The sequence below is a fragment of the Piliocolobus tephrosceles genome, chromosome 6, assembly GCF_002776525.5.
Source record: "Piliocolobus tephrosceles isolate RC106 chromosome 6, ASM277652v3, whole genome shotgun sequence".
In the NCBI taxonomy this organism is placed as follows: Eukaryota; Metazoa; Chordata; class Mammalia; order Primates; family Cercopithecidae; genus Piliocolobus; species Piliocolobus tephrosceles.
The window spans coordinates 135897358-135919835 of NC_045439.1; the positions used below are offsets into that span (position 1 = coordinate 135897358).

At 36.9% G+C, this 22478-nt stretch overlaps 1 protein-coding gene across 5 annotated transcripts in view; it reads right to left on the reverse strand.

The window, feature by feature from the left end:
* CHD2 (chromodomain helicase DNA binding protein 2) overlaps positions 1 to 22478 on the reverse strand; it is a 178359-nt gene that overhangs the window by 128998 nt on the left and 26883 nt on the right. For 2 of the 5 annotated variants that reach the window (XM_023220850.2, XM_023220856.2), the window contains exons 1-6: positions 21124 to 21443; positions 18726 to 18793; positions 18058 to 18144; positions 12594 to 12662; positions 3789 to 6893; positions 3314 to 3446 (exon numbers count right to left, since the gene is read on the reverse strand). In XM_023220850.2, the coding sequence (XP_023076618.1) occupies positions 3314 to 3375 (62 nt within the window). In that variant the 5' untranslated portion in view covers positions 3376 to 3446; positions 3789 to 6893; positions 12594 to 12662; ... (1 more) ...; positions 18726 to 18793; positions 21124 to 21443. The other 3 variants (XM_023220852.2, XM_023220853.1, XM_023220854.2) reach the window with 3 other exon arrangements.

Consider the following 22478-nt stretch of genomic DNA (forward strand, 5'->3'; position numbering starts at 1 on the left):
CTACGACGATAAACCATTCCCGGAAATGGGCAAAAGAACACACGCTACAGGGTGCGCACCGCTACAGGCATGGACAGACAGAACCGCCAGGATCAAACGCGTCCAGGAAAATAGCCGCCCACCGGAAAAGCCCAACTAGAGTTCCCTTCCTTTTCCCCTCGGCGTGCGGCTCCCTGGGTAGGGGGAGGAGAAAGCGCCAGACATGCGCACGCGGCCAGACGTCACTGCGTTCTCTCCCCGCCCCCGCGGGGAGCCGTCTGACGTCACGGGGTGGGGAGTGCGGAAGGCGCCGCCGTTGACCCTGCTGTTACCAGGCGCGCGCACAGCCAATCAGCACCCCGCGCCGGCACCGGCCGGCCTTTGAACTCGGTACGGCAACTTCCTGCTGTTTGGCGAGTACACAGTGCAATGCAGTATGTCTGTCAGCGCTGCGGCACAAAGGAACAGCCATTTTGTGACTGAGCTGGACCTGCACCAAGATGCCAGGGGCTCAAAGAGCTGCTCCGTGCCCTAACTATCGAGCTGCCTTTTATTTCGGCACCAGAGCTCCCCAGAAGAGCAGAGAGGGGGAAGGAAATAGGTTTTGGTATTTCAGATTTCAGTTAGTTTAGATTCAGTCTTCTCCAAAATCCCGTTTTTTAATGTATTATCAGCGTCATAAAATGGCTGCCAGTTAAACTGCCTGTTCTAGTACACAAGTAACTGCATTATGCCATGTCTAATCATCCCCAGCCTTTTAGAATAACTGCTAAAGTGCCAATGAAAATTGTAGGATTTACCCGCACCTCAGGTTATAAAAATCTGGCTCAAAGGCAGACGATTTGGAGATAAATTTAATAAACTCGTTCAATTCTTGAAGATAAATTGCGAACGTGGTGCCCTAGAGAACACGCTGAACTCTTTGTGTGCACAGTCCCCTTTTCATTCTTTGCTGTTACTTGGCCACAAGCTGCAAATTATTCAGATAAAAAGTATGGCATACTTCTTGTATGTCCATCACTAAAACTTTGTTTTAAATACTTAGAAATTTTACAAATATCAAATGTTTTTAAAATAGCGTTTTTTAAAATTAATTTTTAATCTTCAAAAATCGTGACAAGTATTAGACTTTAGCATTAACTTCAAATTCAAATACAAACTTATGTAACCACCATTAACTACTGCACTATTTCCAAAAACAGGATATTACCAGATTTACCTAAACTTGCACTCATTCCTTCCAGATCCTAAAGTTTACTTGACCTACAAACTAATTTCTTCTTCTGTGGCTCAGGCTGCAAAGGTGATTTTCATAGTATTCCCTAAACACTATACTTTGGGCAATCAAAACACTGATGGCAGAAGGAACCAAGTACTAATTACAGGGACAGTTCAGCTCACTAGAAGTAACATTAATCGATCACATTAAAACGCCAGTAACATTCTTCAGCTGCACAATTTTAAAAGGAAGTGATGTCATAATTATGTACATGTATTAAGGTATGAAATTTAGGGTAACTAAAAGTATTTTCTTTCAAAGAGTGTCTTAAATATTTTTGGAAATCCATCAGGTATATGATTCAAAGTATACTTGACAAATGATTTCAAAAGTACAGTCAGTACATGCTTCATGTTAAGCTGTAACCTCCACTACCAGGAGGCAAAATGCCTGACAACTTCAAGGTAGTTTTCCAGGTGAGAGTAAAAATACTGAAAGAATACCAACACTGCTCAATTTTTTAAAATTAGAAAGCATAGTCTGATCAATGATGTTAACCACAAACCTTGCATAAGAAAGCCAAAACCCATGTGAGACCTATGCAAATGATACACTCAAGGGAGCAACAATTTTAGTGCTGAATCTTTAATAATTTGCCAAATATATCTGGAGGTTTTCATTTCTTCAAATTGTCATTACTTTCCAGAAAAAACAGTTTAGGATGAGTAAAAAACTTTTCTGTCCTCAATTTCATCTAGTAATTTACATGGGCAATTCAATTAAGACAGCACTACAAACTGGGTGACAACTCAATTTGCAAAAAAATTTGGTAACTTATTTTCTAAAGCAAGGCTCAATATGCTTTTAGTCAAATAAAATAAATAGAATTCAGCAGATTAGTAATATGTCATGTTCAAAACTTTCAAATTCACTAGCCTAATAGAAGAGTGTATTATTTATAAAAATGAGGAAAGTAAAAAGAAAATTGGGAAGGAAAATCACATAATGAATCACATCCTTGTTAAACTACATGATTTAAAATTTATAATGAAAATGCATTAAGAACACAAAAAAATGCATTCATTTAACTTTTTAAAATTAATATACAGAGGTCATACAACAAAAACATCTTAGAGGCTTTATTACTTCATCACTAATAAGGTACTCCAAGGAATGTGAAACAAATCATGATTTGCACAAACAGTACATTTGTAAGCTTCAGAAGATAAAGCATTCCAGACGACTCTGTCGAAATACATCAGTAAATTTAAAGCAGCTACATCTAAAATGTGAGGATAAAACACATCTACCAACAAGAAATCAATGTCTTAAGCATACAAATGCAAACCTTAAAATAATTTAAATGTAAAATACACAACTGTAAATATGATCACAATAACAAACACAAAATAGAAGTATATGAAGAGTATTCCAGGATTTCTGTTATTACAGATTTGATTTCATAAATGCAGGAACTCTAGCCATCAAGTAAAGGTTTTGATAAATCATATCAAAATTTCCTAAAATGTCAAGTATATCAAAAGAAATATAAAGTCACATAAAAATATAAACTGAGAGGCATCAGTCAAAGGGTCCTTTAAGTGATTTTGTTTTTAAATGTACATTTTTTCATTCATATAACTTTCTGAAATGTCTATTTACTATAATTTACTACTACAAGGCTTCTCTATGGCCCTCAGTTACAAGTTTAGATATCCTGGATTCTTCAAAGAAAAAATTTGCCTTGTATGTAAAATGGTGCAATGCAGCAATGGCTAAACCGACAAGGTCATTTTTCTGCAGTACAAAAACCTAAAAACTGAAATTTACTGACAGAAAAACTGTACGTTACAGGAAAGGCCCCTATGAATAAAGGTACCTTACCTTTTGACTGCTGTAAGAGGCCTTAAGTCACAACTCAACTTTCATAAATTGCTACCAAAAAATTAGGGTGTGGCATATTAGCAATCTCAAGGTCATGCTTTAAAAAACGAATCCAAATTAGAAAAACACAATAAAACAGACAGCAATCCATGTCTGTCAAGGTAAACAATTGTAAGCTGAGGTTTCTCCCCCAAAAAAAAGACAAAAAGGAAGAAAGTTGATAGCTCATACCTCGATGCATTGCTGTGTAGCGAACTGTCCTCCTCTTGGCTTTTGTCCTTATTTCTCATCATCTTTTAATTCTTAAATATTAAGGGGGAGGGGGAATCTGTGTTTGCTTTGAAGTCCTGTGCCCAGGTATTTACTGTCAAAAGTTGAAAGAAAGGTAAGGTCCCGGCTTCTATCGATGCTTTTTATTATCAGGAACAAAGTCCTGACGATGTTAACGATATTGTTATAATACAACAACGGTAAGCACCAAAAAACTAAATATTTCTATTTTTTCCTTAAAAGAAAAAACAACAGGATAAACCGAACAGTGGAAGCATCACTATCAATAAGGAAACTTTCTCAAAGTAGCACACTCGATACAAATAACAATCTCTGTATCTTATTGCGTCATCCAAGAATTTCTCGTATTTACAGAAAACAAAGCAAACTTTAACAAATAAATCTTTAAAATTATCACCAATGATCGTGAACTTACCTGATCCATGTAGTATGTCCAAAGCAAGAGTCCTATCTACTAGTAGAAAAATATCAGATCCCAGATAATTAAAAATAAAGGCAAAATCCACCGTTAAAAAACGAAAAATAAATAAAATAACCCTCAAATATGTTAACTGGTCAAAAAAATAAAGCAATAATTAATACTAAAACAGGTCCGAAAGAAAAAAAACCTCATTAGGAGAGCGCACAAAAATGGAGGTGCGCCATGGCTTCTAAGCTGGAAAAAACAACGACCTGGGCTCTCAGTACGGCTGCTTCTTTCCAACAAGGCACGAAAAGAAAGCTCCTAAAAGCTGCTTTTCTCCCAAAAAAAGGTTCGAATCGACCCCACTAAGTCACTAGGAAAGGCAGGGGGCTACGGGGGCCCCCCGAGGCTGCCCGAAAGTTAGGGAAAGTTGCGTAAAGTGAGGCAAAGGCAGGGAGCAGAGCGCGCTCTCTCTAAGGCACAGCCGCCATCTAGAGCCTCCTTCCCAGCTCTGAGAGCTCTGCCTTTGATTGACACTCTCTACATTTACCCCACAACTCAGGTGATGTACCATAGACCCACCCCTTCATCTCCACCAAAAAAAAAAAAGAGAGAGAGAGAGAGAGAGAGAGAGATCCTCCATCCCAGGGAGCCTAAGGACCCCCACCCCCACACCTCCCTGCCCCTCCAGACCACCCCAACAGGGGGAGGGGGGAGGGCTTCTTAACCCCCTCTGGCTCAAGCACCCTTTTTAAGCCAGAGAGAAATGTAATTTGTTCCTTTTGTCTAAAGATCTGCTAAATATTTCAGTCCTTGAGCTAAAATAACTTCCTCCCTGGACAGGAAGTGGTGTTTTATCAAGCCATTTTGAAAAAGGGATAATTCTTAAGAGAATCTAAACCTCAGCTTAAGTACTAATCTTTGTAAAAATTAATCCCCCAATGGGTAAAATGATTGCTAAATAAAAGTAAAACCTTAATTTCATAAACTAAATTCAAGTTTTTCCTTCTTTGTGATGCCTAAAAATAATCTAAAGACAAAATTTAAGGGGGAATTTTCCATCTCAACTGGAAGAAAGGGGTAATTTTTATAACTCAAGAGCGCCTCCCTAGTGTTCAGTTGCATTGGAGCAAAAGTTAATGCAACCAATTTTTACTCAAAAATATCCATTTTTCTTTGTTCTTTCAACAAAATTCTTTAACCCATTATATAACCTTGAAAATATTACACTCCTCCTCCCAAAGAAACTTCTCATAATCACAATATATTTACTTCCCACAATGATTCAGGCAAAACAAGTATCTTTAAATTCAAGAGTATGGGCCAACCATATCACCTTTAAATCAGTAACCCAAGAAACTCCACCTCCAAATCCAACAGAAAACACTTATCCCAACCCTTCCCTTGTATTTCAAATCAAGTAAGTATACACACCCATTTCAACAATGTTATTAGCAATAGGACATACCTGATTGCAAATTATCAAAGTTAATGTCACAAAGCAAATTCTCCTAATTATCAAGACCATGAGATCCACAGAAACAAATCACTAATTCCAAAAACAATATTCTCACCAAGCACTCCATTCAGACACGCATATTCATACACCCAAAAAAATCCAATCAGCTTTCCTTTCTGCCAGAACCATGTCCCTCCCTCACTGAAGAAATCCATTTTAGATTTACACCAAACAAAAGCAACAATGTCCAATCTAGGTAAAATCCATAATCCAAACTGTTTCAATTCCATACTCTCTACACAAAGATAAATTTTGTACCAAGATCAAAATCCAAAATTCTGTTTTTGAATGTAACAAAGACCAACCACCTCACATCAGTCAATAACAAATGGTGCACGTGTATTGACCATGGATGTGTATGCTGCATATTTGACATGAATCACAAACAATATGATTAACACAAAACAATTTAACCTGAACTATTTCTTCGTCTCATGTAAAATGGGAAAACAGAATCAACAACTCATTTTGTCTATCAAAATAACGCCTACCACCTTTGTAATAGTTACTAAAACTGGGATCAGTTGATTAGTAATAAATGAAAACCTGGTATTTAAAAATCAAACGTTAAGTAATCTATGGCAGGGTGCAGTTCATTTAATCTAAATTCCCAGTTGTACAAAATAAAGACAATACAAGATATTAATCTTACTTCAAAGTTATATAAAATGGATTACACACATAATTACGAATGTAAAAAATTGTGAATATTCCGAAGACCCTAACCCATAAATCCAACACTTCTTCCTCTAATAGTAAGACAATAGGAGACATCAGTTTAAATATTCAGATGAATATTCTATAGCAAGATATATTTATAGTATTAAAAAGCTTAAGAAACCATTTCAATCAACACAAAATAATTCAGAAGTATATGTGTATCACTCATCCTGAATTTTGGAGCAACAAGCAGTTTGTTTCAAGTTCATTAAAATCTTGTGGCAGATTAAAATCAGATTATATTATTACCCACTGAGTTGTTTTGAAAGGTTTCATGAAAGCACAAACAAAACAGTATTTAAACCAAATGACCATCTAAGAGCACAACTTTGTGAAAAATGATAAATCTTCATAAACCAAGTAAAATGTTTTTGATTACACCATTTCCAATTTACCAGCTTTATTCAGTACACTTTACCACTTGGCAACTATAAAGGTCAAAGTATTACTAAAATAAAAGTAAACATTTAATGAAACTCTACTTAAAAAAAAAAAAAAAAACCCAAACTGAGAAATTTTAAAGTGTTATAAATTTTATTAAAGTTAACATTCCAAGGTCATACTCATACAAATCAAACTGCAAAAAATTCCAGGCATAAAAACTATTATCTGTGTTAGTGTGCCATCTTTCTTCTCCAAATGTCAAAATGTCCACAAAAAAAAGTCTTTAGAAAGTCAAATCCACTGTCCATTTGTGTTGGATAAGAAACCTACGTCTTCATTCACTGCATGGAATCCATGTTAAAAGAACCCTGTCTTGGTTGTGTATTATCACAGGACTCTTGTATTAATCCATTTTCCTCAATTCCCCATAGTAGACTGCCATCTTGGTTTCTCAGTGGTAGGGTCCATTTGTAACTCTTCAAGCTGACTGGGTGCTTGACGAAAAAATTAAAAGAAAAAAATGCTGTTGGAATCTTAATCTTTTAAACAGAAAACAGCCACCCACCTTGAAGATATCCTACCATACACAAAACTTTAATTTTGTAACAGCTTTCAACTATGAAACTGTATATTAAAGTTGTATGCAAAACACACACACACAATTCCTCCATAAGACTGCACACCAAAGTAACAAAGTCCTTGTACTACCACAGATACATTAGTATCTATAAAAAGGTCCCAGTGAAGAGTCAGATTTTTAATATTTAACACTAACATCATTATACTGTGTACATAAAAAGTAAAAACAAAAATTAAAATTCAAAATTCCTGGAAAGCTAAATTACAGAAACACTGTGGATTCTAAATCTCAATGCAGAAAACTTTCCAAGCTTCTTCAAAGAAAACTAATTATAGAAAAGTATCTTAAGGGATTTAAAACACACACACACACACACACACACACACACACACACACACACACAAAGCAGTCGATCATAGCATAGTTTTTCAATCCAACAGATGTTGATTTTGTTTAGATAATGAAATGGCCACTACAGGTGACACCATCTTTAACTACATATCTGAGAATACAGAAAAGATGTAGCCACCAAAAAAAAAAAAAAAAAAATCAAAAATGCAAAATATCTGCCTGGCTTGATAGATCTGCCATAAAATGCTATCAGTTTTCAAATTATATGCAACTAAAATAATACTCTCTCATTACCAAAATACCAAATGTCTCACAGAAAAATAAATCTATTACTTAAATAATTTGACTGAAGGGAGAAGTGAGAAGTCAGATGATTTTACCATTAAATAAATGATTCAGATTCATCATGACCAAACATAATTTTAAAAAACAAGATTTAAACCCTGGCCTTCTCTATTAATTTTCCAGCTCTCCAACTGAATTTGTGGAGATACAGTCAAGGGTGACTGAATTTGAGGTAAATTTAAGGGCATTATAGCCCATTAGGTAATTTCTTTGTCTCGTTGGCAATAATTAGGATATACTGTTTACTATACACAATACAAAAATCTACCTATTTAACTATTTGGTTAACCGAGATACTGCCACCCATATTAAAAAAAAAATTGATTAAAGGGAGTGTCACAGCATCAGTAATAAATATCAAAAGCAAGATATTTCTCCTTAATTGATTTTGCTCATTTCTCCCCAGCTTTAAAAAGAAAACTAAATTACTCAATTCATTCCTGATCTCAGTAAAATATCTTCCATCTGACTTGTTCATTCCTTAAAATTAAGGGACATGTACTTCTATAGAGAAGTATAAAAGTAAAAACATCATTCTCTGTCAAACAGTTAATTATAACCCAATTTCTTTTCAATCTCTATTGTTACAAGGTTCAAGCTCTAAGTGAAGTTGGTGATGTAAATACTATTATGATGAACAATGAATGACACTGAGAATGCATTAATATCAAATTAGTCATATTTCAATATCTGTAGATGCAACTTATTTATCTTGGTACCTTAATTAAAAAACTCAAGTTTTATGTTTTTCTGACACAAGACAGGTAAAATTTATCCAGATTTCCTTCTAAATCCATAATTTTTTTAAAAAATCAAAAGAAAATCTAATGACATTATTAGTATTTCAAAATTAATAAAATACATTGGTTTATGTGACAACAGCAGAGATTAGAAAATAGCATATTTATCATACTCTCACAGTCATATATTTAAAGATAGTAAAAAAAAAAAAAAAAGTAAAGAAAAAAATGCCTCAAGAGAAAACTCTGACAACTCTTAGGACATGAAAAAAGCTATGATCAATCTGCACTCCTGCAAAGCCAATCCAAAGCCAGAAGTGGGAATTTTGTTAATAAGGAAAAGTGTTCACTCAAGCATCAGAGATTTAGGAGTAATCCATTTATTTTCACAGAATTCAAATTCTTATAAAAACTTCATTTGCAAATAAGCAAAGTTATGCTAAAAAAATACAAAAAAGAAATCAGGCTTAGTTCTGTGAGCCTGGAAATTCTCTCAGAAACAAAATCCACAGTTCTTCATCTGTAAAATAAAAATAGTACCTACCTCTTGTAGCTGTAGAAAGAATACTTATATAGGACTTATATTACCTGACATATAGAAAGATCTCAGTAAATGTTAGCTATCATTCTGATATACCACAATAACCAAAGTATTTTGAGACCTACAAACTGACTTTACTGAATCAAAGTTCATTTATGTATCATCAGTAAGAGTATCTCTGAAGAACATACAGGATCATGGGGTCAGCAGTCTTGCATTAAAATCAAAATCCTACAGAAAACTGGGTAGGGTTTAGATATCAAAGCCCTCTACGCGTTCCTTTCCAGTAACTTGTGAATTACTGCAGACATGGAAGAGGTGTTTTGATCTAGAACTCCATCATCAGACAAACCTAGATCTTTTCTATATTTCACATATAACCTTCAAGCTTATAATATAAATGATTAAAAAAATTTTTCCCCTTTGATATTCACTCGTTTATACTTCCTTTTTAAAATAATGTGCATGTTCTAAGAGTACCATTCCCACAGCAAAGGTAAAAACTTAAATGGCAACAAAGCTTCAATGAATAACTACTAACCCTTAAAATTCCCACATATCATACATCCAGAAGAACATAAAGTAGAACATGGAGGTCTTCTCTTCATTGTATTTTTGATTATTTTTTAAGATGGAGGTCTCACTACGTTGCCCAGGCTGGTTTCAAACTCCTGGATGGAAGAGATATTCCCACCTCAGCTTTCTCAATAGCTGAGAACACAAGTATATGCCTCTGCACTCAACTAAGGCTTTTATTTTTTATTTTTCTGAGACGGAGTCCCTCTGTTCCTCAGGCTGGAGTGCAGTGGCGCCGTCTCAGTTCACCACAACCTGCACCTCCTGGGTTCAACCGATTCTCCTGCCTCAGCCTCCCGCGTAGCTGGGGCTACAGGCACACACCACCATGCCTGTCTAATTTTTGTAATTTTAGTGGAGACGGGGTTTCACTCTGTGGGCCAGGTTGGTCTCGAACTCCTGACCTTGTGATGCGCCTGCCTCAGCCTCCCCAAAGTGCTGGGATAACAGGCCTGAGCCACCAGGCGCCTGGCCTGGTATTCTTTTTAAATTCTACTTTAGTAAATTTGTTCCAAAAACACTGGGACATGAAAAAATACATTGTTGGTGGATACACAGGTAAGTGATTCACCATCTGGATCAGGTTTAGGAGGGCTCCCCTAAAATAAACCATCTCCTTTCCTCTACTTCTCAGCAAATTTTCCCATTTTTAATAGCAAAGAAAAATGGGGTGGGGGGGGGCAGAGAGTAGTACAAAGAAAAAGAAATTAGTGACTCCTAATTGTCTTAATGGATGACTATCATAAAACTACTATTATTAATGTAACAAATTATTTTAAAACCTAAACACTTAACAAAGCCAATGATGGGACAAACAGGTACAAAATTACCTAGAGCAAAAATTCATCCTTCTCATCATGTAACTAACATTCTTGCTGCTTATGATGATTTCAATCTTCTTCGTCTGTCTTTAAATGTGAAAATATTTATGTAAGAAAGCCCTGAGAGACTAGGCACAGTGGCTCACACCTGTAATCCAATCACTTAGGGAGGCAGAGCAGAGACCGGGAGTTCAAAGTCGGAGGTCGGGAGTTCAAACACCTGAGGTCAGGAGTTCGAGGTCAGCCTGGCCAACATGGTGAAACTCCATCTCTACTAAAAATACAAAAATTAGCTGGGCGTGGTGGCAAACGCCTATAATCCCAGCTACTTGGGAGGCTGAGGCAGGAGAATCAATTGAACCCGGGAGGTGGGGGGTTGCAGTGAGCTGAGATGGCGCCACCACACTCCAGCCTGGGCAACAAGAGTAAAACTCCATCTCGGGACAAAAAAGAAGAAAGCCCTGAGAAGTAAATTCACATATGTTGTCTTATTACCAAGATAACCTTGAATCTTCAGTAGAACATATATTAACAAGTCTGGGTCTTATCGACCTAAAAACTAACTATAAAATGAATGTCAATTATGACAACTAAGAAAAGGAGTCAATTTATTTAAGGTTTACAATCAAATCAAATATTCCTTACTCTTCTCATTGGTTTAAAACTTGACTATATATGCAAACTAAGAGATGGAGAATTGCAGAGAAAAAATGAAGTCTTGTCACTTTAATTTTTACTTAAGTCAAAATTTTGCCTTTCAGGAATACCTAAAATTTAATATTTATTAATTCATTAAAACTTGTTTTAATCGTGAATGTCTGTTTTTAAATTAAACCCAAACACTAGCTGAGAAACAATGTTTAACAGAAGCCGTATTGATACACTAAGTATTTATTGAGCATCCACTATTTGCCAGGCAACTGATCTCTTTGAAATGACCATAGCCAATAATTGTACTATATTAGAAAAGTTTTCATCTCTTTCATCATCCCGTATCAAAAAACAAATCCCCCTCCAAAAATATTTTTGCAGGCCCTAGTAGCCATTTACACAATGCAAGCTAAAGTAGCCATAGGCAAAAATTATCATCTAAAATTTACATTCCCAAATGTGATTCAAAAAAAATTATTTTTATGAAGTAGCTAATATATAATTACCAAAAAGGCTGTCAATAATAAATCACGTTGGCCAGGCACGGTGGCTCACACCTATAATCCTAGCACTTTGGGAGGCTGAGGTGGGCGGATCACCTGAGGTCAGGAGTTCACGACCAGCCTGGCCAACATGGTGAAACCACATCTCTACTAAAAATACAAAAATTAGCTGGGCATGGTGGTGTGTGACTGTAATCCCAGCTACACTGGAGGCTGAAGCAGAGGAATCACTTCAGCCCTGGAGGCGGAGGTTGTGCTGAGCCAAGATCACGCCACTGCACTCTAGTCTGGGTGACAGTGGGACTCTGTCTCGAACAATAAAATAATAATAAATAACGTTAAGAATTCACCAAAATTCATTTATACAACCTTCCTATCAACTCTTTCCAACTATTTTTCAGGCTGTCAGTTAGAAAAACTATTCCAGAGGTAATAACCATGTCTTCTAACATCAAAGCATAACTTCAGGGGACAATCAGACTAAAGAACTTTTTGTTGGGCTTTCAAGTTTAACTTCCAAATTAATTAATTAGAAGTAATTATAATATTGGAAATCATTAAAGATTATGTTCTATTACCAAAAGAGAACCCAAGGGCTTCTGAGTTCTACACAGGTTAAGGCAACGCTTAACAAAAGGAATACTTGTAGGACCTAGGATAACCTTTCCCTATAGATGAAACAGGAAATACTTTAGGCTTTGTGGCCATTCAATATAACTCCTCTGCTTGCTGCTGCTATCCTGAGAAAGCAGCTGCAAACGATAACTAAATGAAAGAGTATAGCTGTGTTGCAATAAAACTTTATTTACAAAAACAAAAAGGAACCATTTATCAACATCCACGTTCATAATAGTGTTAGAGGTATGTTCAAATGTGGGTTGTTTGCATTTTAACTTGCCTAGGTGAAGAAAGCAGAAAATAATAGATTGGAGTAAATTAATAAGCAAAATTTCCATGTTGATTTTCTAGTACTGTGTTGTTTCACTAAATCCCTCTATTTACAATTCTGACTGGAATTTTCAAAATTTCCAAAGTAGTATTTAAACTTTTTAAACAGATTAAACATGTAAATTGAATAATACTTACTAAATGCTTCCACCAATGTCTACTTCATTGTATGGGGCCTTTAGAGGATTCAGTTTGACGTTCATATTTCTGCAGAGGACAAAAAGAATTTAATTTTATACATAAAAAATGAAAACAGATTATTAAGCACCATGATTTATACCCAAAATGTCAACATCTTGCAAGGATCATCTGCCAATAGACCAAAAGATGTATGCATTTATTAACAATATAGTCCAAGCAGAAAACATACAAGTTCTTGAGCATCACAAATTTGGCTGTAACGGAGTCTCCTCTGTAGAATGTTACTACAAAATCACAAGCATAAGTTTCAGCCCCTAAGAACTCCAAAAACGTAGGTAAATATTTGGGCTCCCCAGGTGGATCTGAAGGTTGGGAACTAGTTATTTAACAGAGTCAACATCACTCACTCCTACAGTACAGAATTGTTTCACTTTCTAGTCTTATATCTATTTACTTTCAATTCTTCTACAGGAAAGCTTACATTGCCCACCTGTAAGGCCACTTTCCATTCCTTAGTATTACCATATTATTTCACATTTTTATGTCTGTAGTCAACACTAAGACAAAATGATAGGAAACCATAGGCATCATTTCAAACTAATTGTACCAATCTACTCAACTAAACCAACACTAATCACTCCTAAATTATATGCTTGATAATAAAAATTTATCCAGCCAGGCCCGGTGGCTGACGCCTGTAATCCCAGCACTCTGGGAGGTGGAGGCAGGCAGATCACTTGAGGTCAGGTGTTTGAGACCAGCCTGGCCAACATGGTCAAACTCCGTCTCTACTAAAAAGACAAAAATTAGCCAGAAATCACTTGAACCCGGGAGGCAGAACTTGCAGTGAGCTGAAATCACATCACTGCACTCCAGCCTGAGCAACAGAGCGAGCCTCCATCTCAAAATATAAATAAATAAAATGTATCCATACTTTCCACTAGTCAGACTTAAATACCTCATAACTGAACATGGAAAACAGCGTTTCCCATATCTCAAGTAACTTACATACTTTTCTCATCACTCCTGTTCCTAAGTATGATTACAATAATCATCCTACCCCCAAAAAGAAAACTTATTTAAAAGTTCAGTATGAAAATGGGCTGGGCACAGTGGCTCACACCTGTAATTCCAGTACTTTTGGGAGTCCAAGCTGGGTGGATCACCTAAAGTCAGGAGTTCGAGACCAGCCTGGCTAACAATGGTGAAACCCCAGTTCTACTAAAAATACAAAACTTAGCCGGATGTGGTGGTGCACGCCTGTAATTCCAGCTACTCAGGAGGCTAAGATAGGATAACCACTTGAAACCGGGAAGCGGAGGTTGCTGTGAGCTGAGATCACACCACTGCACTCCAGCAGCCTGGGCAACAGAGCAAGACTCCATCTCCAAAAACAAAAACAAAAACCAAAAAGTAGCAATTTAAGGTTTTTAGAAGGAAATAAAGATTAGGAGTTACTTTACGCTACCCAAATGCTTTTTTAGGACTAATTTTCAAATTATAGAGCAAGTCCCTGTTTATCTTCCCAAATCTAAGTTCCTTTAGTCATTCAGACAGATCATAATCAAGAAATATAGCAAAGATCTGCTTCAAAATTACTCTGAGAGTAGGTGCTAAATTATCCCAACAAATTGACAAACGAAGCAATTTAAAAGGAACAACATATTTCTAATCTTCCAAATTTAATCTGATCTTATAAGTAACAGAAGGTTTTGTGAAGACAGACAAAATGTAAACCAAGTAAACCCTTAAGAGAAGGGCAGAATTGACTTAAGGAATCTTGGTAAAAGAAATGTCTAAGGGAAATCCCTCACACTGCTCTGATGAGCTTATAAATAAGTTATCTACCAGTAGATAGGGTTCTCACACCACCAAAGACAGAAAATAGATCTCACTTTGCATCATCACAAAAATTACTGACACTAACGTAATCTACCATAGCATCTCCTTCCCCATGCATCACTCACAAAAATTACTAACAACTAAAATTGACAAAGTCTAAAATCACTTTGCCATCCTTGGAAAGAGAGGAGAAGGGAGCAAAATTCAGCTTAGGCAGACTATCAAAGTTGACGATTTTGCTCGTATTCCCACCTAATCCTATTTCGTAATATCATAGTTTCAGATTTAATAACTTACAGGTATAATATACATATTTTGGTTGTTGTTCTTTTAAACGGTAAGGACAGCTTTAGTCAACTGTCTCATTATTAGTCATTTATGCTTTTCTTAGAAAACTTGGTTTTTAAAACAATATTTTTACTTTTTTTTTGGGGGGGGGATGGTGTCTCACTCTGTCACCCAGGCTGGAGTTTCAGGAGTAGTGTGGATCTCAGCTCATTGCAACCTCCACCTCCCAGGTTCAGGAGATTCTCCTGCCTCAGCCTCCCAAGTAGCTGGGACTACAGGCGCGTGCCACCACGCCCAGCTAAATTTTTTTTTTTTTTTTTTTTTTTGTATTTTTAGTAGAGATTGGGATTTCACTATGTTGACCGGGCTGGTCTCGAATTCCTGACCTCAGGTGATCTGCCTGCCTCGGCCTCCCAGAGGGCTAAGATTACAAGCGTAAGCCACTGCGCCTGGCCAATTTTTAACTTAAAAATAAAACCTGAGAGCACCATTAACTATAAAGTCATTAATATGTCTAAGAAAATTCACAAACCTCAAAGTTAAATATAGCTTTATAATCTAAATTAAAATGACTACGATTACTATGTAGCACACGCTAAAGATATAATTGTTTGGGAAATAACTTCAGATACATGGCTTCGTTTCAAAAGGCAGAGGAATGTTTTCTAAAACAGATATGTCAAGCAACATACAAGGTATATATCAAAACTTTTATCATACTGTTATAGAAAACATGCTACTTGAATGTTACATAAACCATCAAGTCGTATATTTATAACCTAAGGATCAGAATATCCTTCAATTTAAATAGTAAAGGTTAATTACATTAAAAAAAATAGCCAATTTGAAAATCAAAGTACACTGAAGCATTCAATCTGGAAGGAGGTAGCTGGTAAAATGAAGATATTTATCTTTGATGTACAAAAATTTTGTAACGGAAATTATATAGATTTTATCAGGCATGCAAACTATAAATCCTCTTATTTATAACACGATCATGGCCAGGTGAAAAATATTAAAACCACTTAACTTCATATTAGATACATTTACTACATCATTAGAAAAATTTTTTTAAATGCTTTTATTGAAGCATTCTAAACAGTGTTTAAAGACAGTATAATTCCTTAATTGCTTCTCTGAAATCAATTTACAAAGTTTGTATAAGAGAATTAGGCATGGCTTAACAATTATTTTTATCCCACAATTTGAGAGCTAATAGGGATCTTAAAAGCTTGGAACTCTAAAGTCTTCATACAAATTGTGAGATGAAGGTACAAAAGGAACAAAATGTCAAGACTGCAGAGCTTATTTATATTAGAAGGTAGGTCTCCTGATTGCTGAAACGTGTTATATTTTCCACTCTATCACCACTTCTGATTAACAAAAGATAAAGAGATGTCCTCAACTTATCTTTCTCACTCCACAATCAAATCTCAGTGGATAAAAAGTAAAATTAGTTGTCCATAGTACAAATTTTTAAATAATCAAAAAATGATGAATAATAGTAAATAAAACTTAGAAGAAAATTTACATTTGAAATTACCTATTTTATATAATCTATAAATGTCATGTTATGAAAGCCTTGTGATGACACAGCATGGCTCCCTTCATTTCTATAGAATGTCAGGTAATTTTTTAAACAGTTTTTATCAGAACTAATGCAATCCAATTCAATCACAAAGTTGATCAGATTTTTATGATTCAAGAATTATCCCAAAATGCTAGGGCAGAAACAAATATATAAGCACCACTCTGGTTCTTAAGCATGAAACAGTGGTAAATATATAATAATCCACCTTCCTTACAAAATATAGTACTTTAATATCACATCTACAGGATCCACTATATTTATCTAATATTATCTATCTATAATAGTTATCTACATTTACATTTGACCTCATGTGCCAATCAATTATGTTCATTATACAAGACCGTCTCAAGCAGTAAATATCAAAACACTGAATATAAGCACTAACAAAGATCTAAGTACATGTGGATCTTTGATTCAACATTTCTAGCCCTTTCTAGCTGTTTCCTTTTTTATTAATCAAATTACACCTTCCATAGGCCATTATAAATGTATTGCCTGTTTATACTTAAACAAAGATTATGCTTCACATATGAGATCCATTTCTTAATTTCCGTAACAGTGCCCAATGACAGGAATGCCAATTTAATATCACATCAATTGCACAGAGGAAACCCTAAGCTTGGCATTTGTGTTGAAGTTTTGAAGTGAAGGATGTTTCAACTGTTCTTGTAAATGTTGTATTTTTAAAACACTACAGTTAAAAGTTAAACATTTAGTTTTCTCTTGCACACTGTAATACACCCAAATTTGATCGAACTGCAAAAAAGGACTCAAAAGTTAAGCTGAAGCAAAGGCAATAAAAAATTCCTCTTATCACCTATTTCAATCAATAGAATAAGGCAACATCAAGCATTGAAAGACTGTATTTTATTTTCCACATAAATTTTGAAGAAAAGTAAACTTGCCCTTATTTTAATTGGTCATTTGGCAATTCTTAAAATTTCCCAAGATACCCATTATTATACTGCGTATTTCCTCTAGTCAATCACTAATAACAGCTTGACATTAATTTTCAGATTCAACGTTAACTTCTAAAAAAGGCCTATTTCCTTAAAAATATCCGTGGACATTTTTTAAAATTCACATATTTAGCTTTAAGATTTCAAAATGTGATATATGTGGCATGCTGGGGGCCCAATACCTATTGCATGTGAAAGTTATTTCTATCTTTTATGCTTTAAAAGCAATTACTAAGCAATTAGAGAACTCTTTATATGTATTAACTCTAATTTCCTAGAAAACACAACATTTTTGGACCTGTCTGAAAACTCATGAAAACAAGTAAAATGAGTATTTTAAATCTATTAAATGACTAAGATATGAAACTGTCTATTTAGTTTTTGAAATGTAGTTAAGAATCCTACGATCAGCAAATGTAAAATTCCAGACCATTCCTAAAATGTGATCTGTACAGTCAAAAAAAAAATGGCTGAAGATTGTATATACCAGATTTGTAAAAACATAATCTTGATGACTCTACTGAAGATTTAACCACAATCCTAAAGCACCATTTTATTAAGCAGTACTAAATGTCTTCCTGCTCCAATATAAATTACATGCATCGACTGTCTTAATAGTAATAGAAGCGTTTCAATGTCAGGCAAAAGAATTTGATGGTTTTCTCATCCTTTCAGTGATAAACAGTCTACAGTTTGTTTCATTAACAAACTTTAGTGATATTTTTCACTTAAATGTTGGTAACTATTCAACTGCAGATGTTGTGTAAAAACATTTACTTACTTGCTATATAAAATACTGACTTTCCCAAAGATTTCTTTTATCCTCAAGGATAAAACTCCAACGTCTCAGTCTTCAAAATGCCATACCCTTTGGTGAAAACAAAGATTCTAAACTTACTTATGAAGCAAACAATAGCAAGTAAAACTAAGTGTTTTTAAACTTTTTAATTACAAAAAAGAAACTAAAATCTATGCTCAAAACCTGATTTTTTAAACGTTCTTCCCTAAAATCTGTTAGTATGAACAGCAAACTAGTTCAAATTCTCCAATAAGCTTATTTCTTTAAATACTTAAAAGATTAAAATTGTTTGCACAGTATACAGAGTTAAACAGAAAAAAAGCTATCTTTGGTTCATGGTTTTCCTCAAAATCAAATCAGTCTTCTCTTGTTCCCAAAATTAAACAAGGCTTAAAAAAGACTTTCAGTATTTTAAACTATTCAAAGGGTACGTTAAGTTACAATGGCTATGCATATATACTTTTAATCTTTCCTGCAGTGAAAAGGCTTAAAGGCTTTGTCAAATAATTTCAGATAGTTTACTCATATTCATAATCACAAGTTTTTTAAATGATACCCATTCACTGACTAATTGAAATGTAAATTATTAAAGAATAAAACAAAAACTTAATAAGCTAATTTTTGTCAAAACAATAAAAACCCAGTCTTACCTCAAATAAAAGAACTCTATTTGTTCAGAACCATCAGCAACCAAATTAATTTTAATCTCCTAAGTCACCTTTAAAAAAAAGAAGAAAGATGGTATTAATGTTTTGAATTTTAAACATTTCTTGGCCAACGATTCAGTGTGATGAAACAAGAAAATATTCCACAGACAAAAATCTATGGGTAAATTGAAGAGACGGCTCATCGACACACAACCTGTACATTTATGGTTGCAGTTATTTATCTTAGTATCTATCAGTCTTTGTTTTCCTCATCTTTTGGCTATATTGACCAATACTAAAGATTAACACATTGAATTAAACAAAAATACAGAAAATTCAAATTTTTGGACTGATTTAAGATTACGAACCTTTTTTTTTTTTTTTTTACTTTCCCTCTTTTTATGACAGGCAATAAACAAACAAAGAAAAAGTTTACCATTCTTCAAGACAAATCATCTTAGTATCTCCCTTACCATCCAGAAATATCTTTTACAATTATGAGCAATTAGAAATTAGCTCCTCCAAGAGAAATTAGTGAAGTTAAAATGGCCACTGGTTACTTTAAATTTTAAACCACAAGTTACTTGATCTCACCAAGTGGGATATTAGCTTTATCTTTAAAGCTATTCTAAAACTTACAGTACCTAAACCTTTACTCAATTTCAAACCAGGGTTTAGAACATTTTCATTTCAGTCTTTCTCCTCCCCCATTTATCATGTAAAAAGATCTTTCAGGTTAAACTGCTCGCAATTATTTTGCATTTCACAATTCAGAGAGGATTCTAAAGAGCTAGATTCAGAATATCAATTTAAAACCACTTTCAGTGCCCAAAAATTTCGGAAACATTGATTTGAAAAACCAAAATTGGTACTTAAAACAGATTCTGTAAAATCAAGATATGCGCAACTGATGTAACATAACATGTACCATTATAGGAAGGCTACTCAAAAAACAAAACAATTTTACTGGAAAAATGCCCTTAGAAATATGGTCGAATAAACCAGTATCTGATTTCAGATGTACTATGTAAGTCTGCCCAACACTATTTTTACGTAGTTCTGCACCTTTACAACACAAGAGCTCCGCAGAATGAAGACAAAAATATTCTAAAATACACAAAGGTTTGTGCGCTTCTGGTTTGTTCTTCAAACCACTATACTTAAAAATTACCCTTCAAACATTTTTTTTAAGATTACAGACGATACACAGAACTCTACTAAATTTTATGAAACCTGTACTTTTAAAATACTGTTCCGTTTTAAGCCTATCTAGATTTTTATACATGCAACAAATGCAACAAATATGGCTCCTCTTCATCGCCCATTACCGAGAGCAGTCCTACTTTATTCATATTTACATTACGAGAAAGTAACTTCAGGAAGAGATTTGGTGTCAGAATGTTCTTTTGTGAAAGTTTTTCGATCATAGCTTGTGATAATATACATTCTCAAAAAAAATTAAATTACGAACTTTTGACTAGGAATTGACCCAAGTACGTTCTAACATTCAGGTGTGAGAAGTTACAGATAACGGCTCCTTGTGACCTTTTCAAAAAGTACCAAACAGTGTATTTAATCATATTTAAATATCAGGAGATCAAATGATCTTGGCGTAATTACTCGGTAAAATAAACTACATTAACCAAACGTCATCAGCTAGCACCGTAATTATCAAATCTATTTCCATTAAACAGCCTTGACGACACAGTAAACTTGTCTTCGTAATTCTGAAATACCAGAAGCACTCCTCCAACTTGCATTTTTCAAAGACAACCTTAACGTCATAAAGGTTTAATAAGCAGCAAGTACCTTCGCATGTATCACTGCAGCCGTTTCAAAATCGGCTTTGAAAGAGTTAAAAGCCAACACCCAATAGGAGGGAAAAAAACAAGTTTTATTTTTGTTGAAACGTAGTCAGGGTTCCATTGTTCTTTTAAATTCGATCATGAAGATGAGTTCCCACCTCAGCGAAAAGAGGTTAAAAAGCTCCTCCGTTGGAGAACCTGAAAGGGATTTTTTTACCCTAAATATCAAAATAACTCACCAGGACAGAAAGGGGCTCTCCACGCCCGATCCCCTTCGGGCTCTCGCCGGCAGTCACCCGCCGCCCCTTTCCTGGCGGATCCAGTCCTGGCGACGAGGCTGCCCCCCGCCCACCTGCCGCCCACGGGGTCTGCAGCGGGGCCCCGCGTGCCCCCTACCCCGGGATCCCACGACTCGGGCCCAGAGCACCGAGGCACATCCCGCAGGGGAGAGCCGGCCCGCGACCACAGAGGGGCCGTGCAAGAACAGCCGAGCGGCGAGGCCCGGCCCGCCGCCCCCTCCTGCTCGCGCGCTCAAGGACATTTTGCTTTTCCTCCCAAGGACAAAGGACAATAAAAGGAGACGGGGAGCCACTCACCGGGTCCGAGCGCGGCAGCCGGCACCTCCTGGTCGCCCAAGTCCCAGTCCCGGGCCGGACTGCCCGCCCAAGCCTCCCGCCCGCGCCGGGTCCAGCCGCCGGGGCCCGGGGAAGCCTCCGAGGCGGCAACCGCAGCGGCGCTTTCGGCGTCGTGGGCCCGGCCGCCCTGGGAGCCTCTGCCGCGGGATCTGACGCCGACGCGCGAGGCCCGCCTCGCCTCAGCCGCGGCCGCCCCACTCCCACGGGCCTGCGGGCCGTCCGGGCGTAGCTCCCTGCCGGCTGGCGGGCCCCGCGGCCGCGGCGGAACGCCTGACAGCTCGAGGTGCTGCTGCCTCTCCGGCCATCTTGTGCCGTGTGTGTGGTGTCTCTCTCCCGTCTCCTCTCTAGGCTTTACTCCCTCCTCCTCCTCCCCCCGCCCCACACACCACACAACATGGCCTCTTCGCTGCGGCGGCAGCGGCTGCGGCGGCGGCAGGAGCTCCGCCGCGCTCCAGCCCGCTCCCCTCCCCCACCGTCCCCGCCTCCCGCCCGCAGCTCCGGGACCCAGCGCGCACGCGCGCCGCCGCCCGCCCGCCGCAGCCATTGGCTCCAGGAGCTTCCTGCATCCCCTATCGGGAGCGGCCTCACGCACGCTAGTTGGCGTCTTCCTCCCGCCCAACAACAACTACTTCCATCCTATTGGGTAATTTCAACCCCACCCCTTTCATCTCCTTCGTGCGGATAGGCTGGCCTTAGTGTCATTCACTACCCGTAGGCGTTTCTGGTTTTCTTGAGAAGCTCGGGCCACGATTGGCTGGTGATGGAACCTTTGGGGTTGGAGCTGAGCTGTTGCTTTTCTCCCCGCAGTGCGGACCCCTCCAGGCTAGCTGTAGGGTACTTGGTATGGTCTAGGCCAGACTAGAATCGTTAGTGCAGGGTCGCACAAATAGTGGCTTCCCATCTAGAAAAAGCTCTGGCTTCGGTGTTTCTAAGTTCAGATTTTGTCTTTTAAAAAAGGAAAGAAAAAAATGACTGACAGGATGATGAGCAAACAAGATGCAGGCCCACAGCCCTTGGGCAAGCAGCCATATCCTCAAAATATTTGTTCTAACCACCCAGGCCTCCCATGAAGGTCACACAGTCAGGACCAATGGTTTTACCACCAGCACATTCCCTAGCCCCAGTATCCGAATTGAGATGCAATTTATTTGAGGATTTGTAGACTGCGTGTTGCCCATTTACCTGAGACCCTAAAAGAATGTCTAGTGTCTTGTGAGCTGTCGTCATGGAAATCAAAAAATTAAAATTAAAAAAATTAAAAAGAATGTCCAGTGTCCTGAGGCCTTAGCGAATGAATCTCAATACCGGTTGACTGG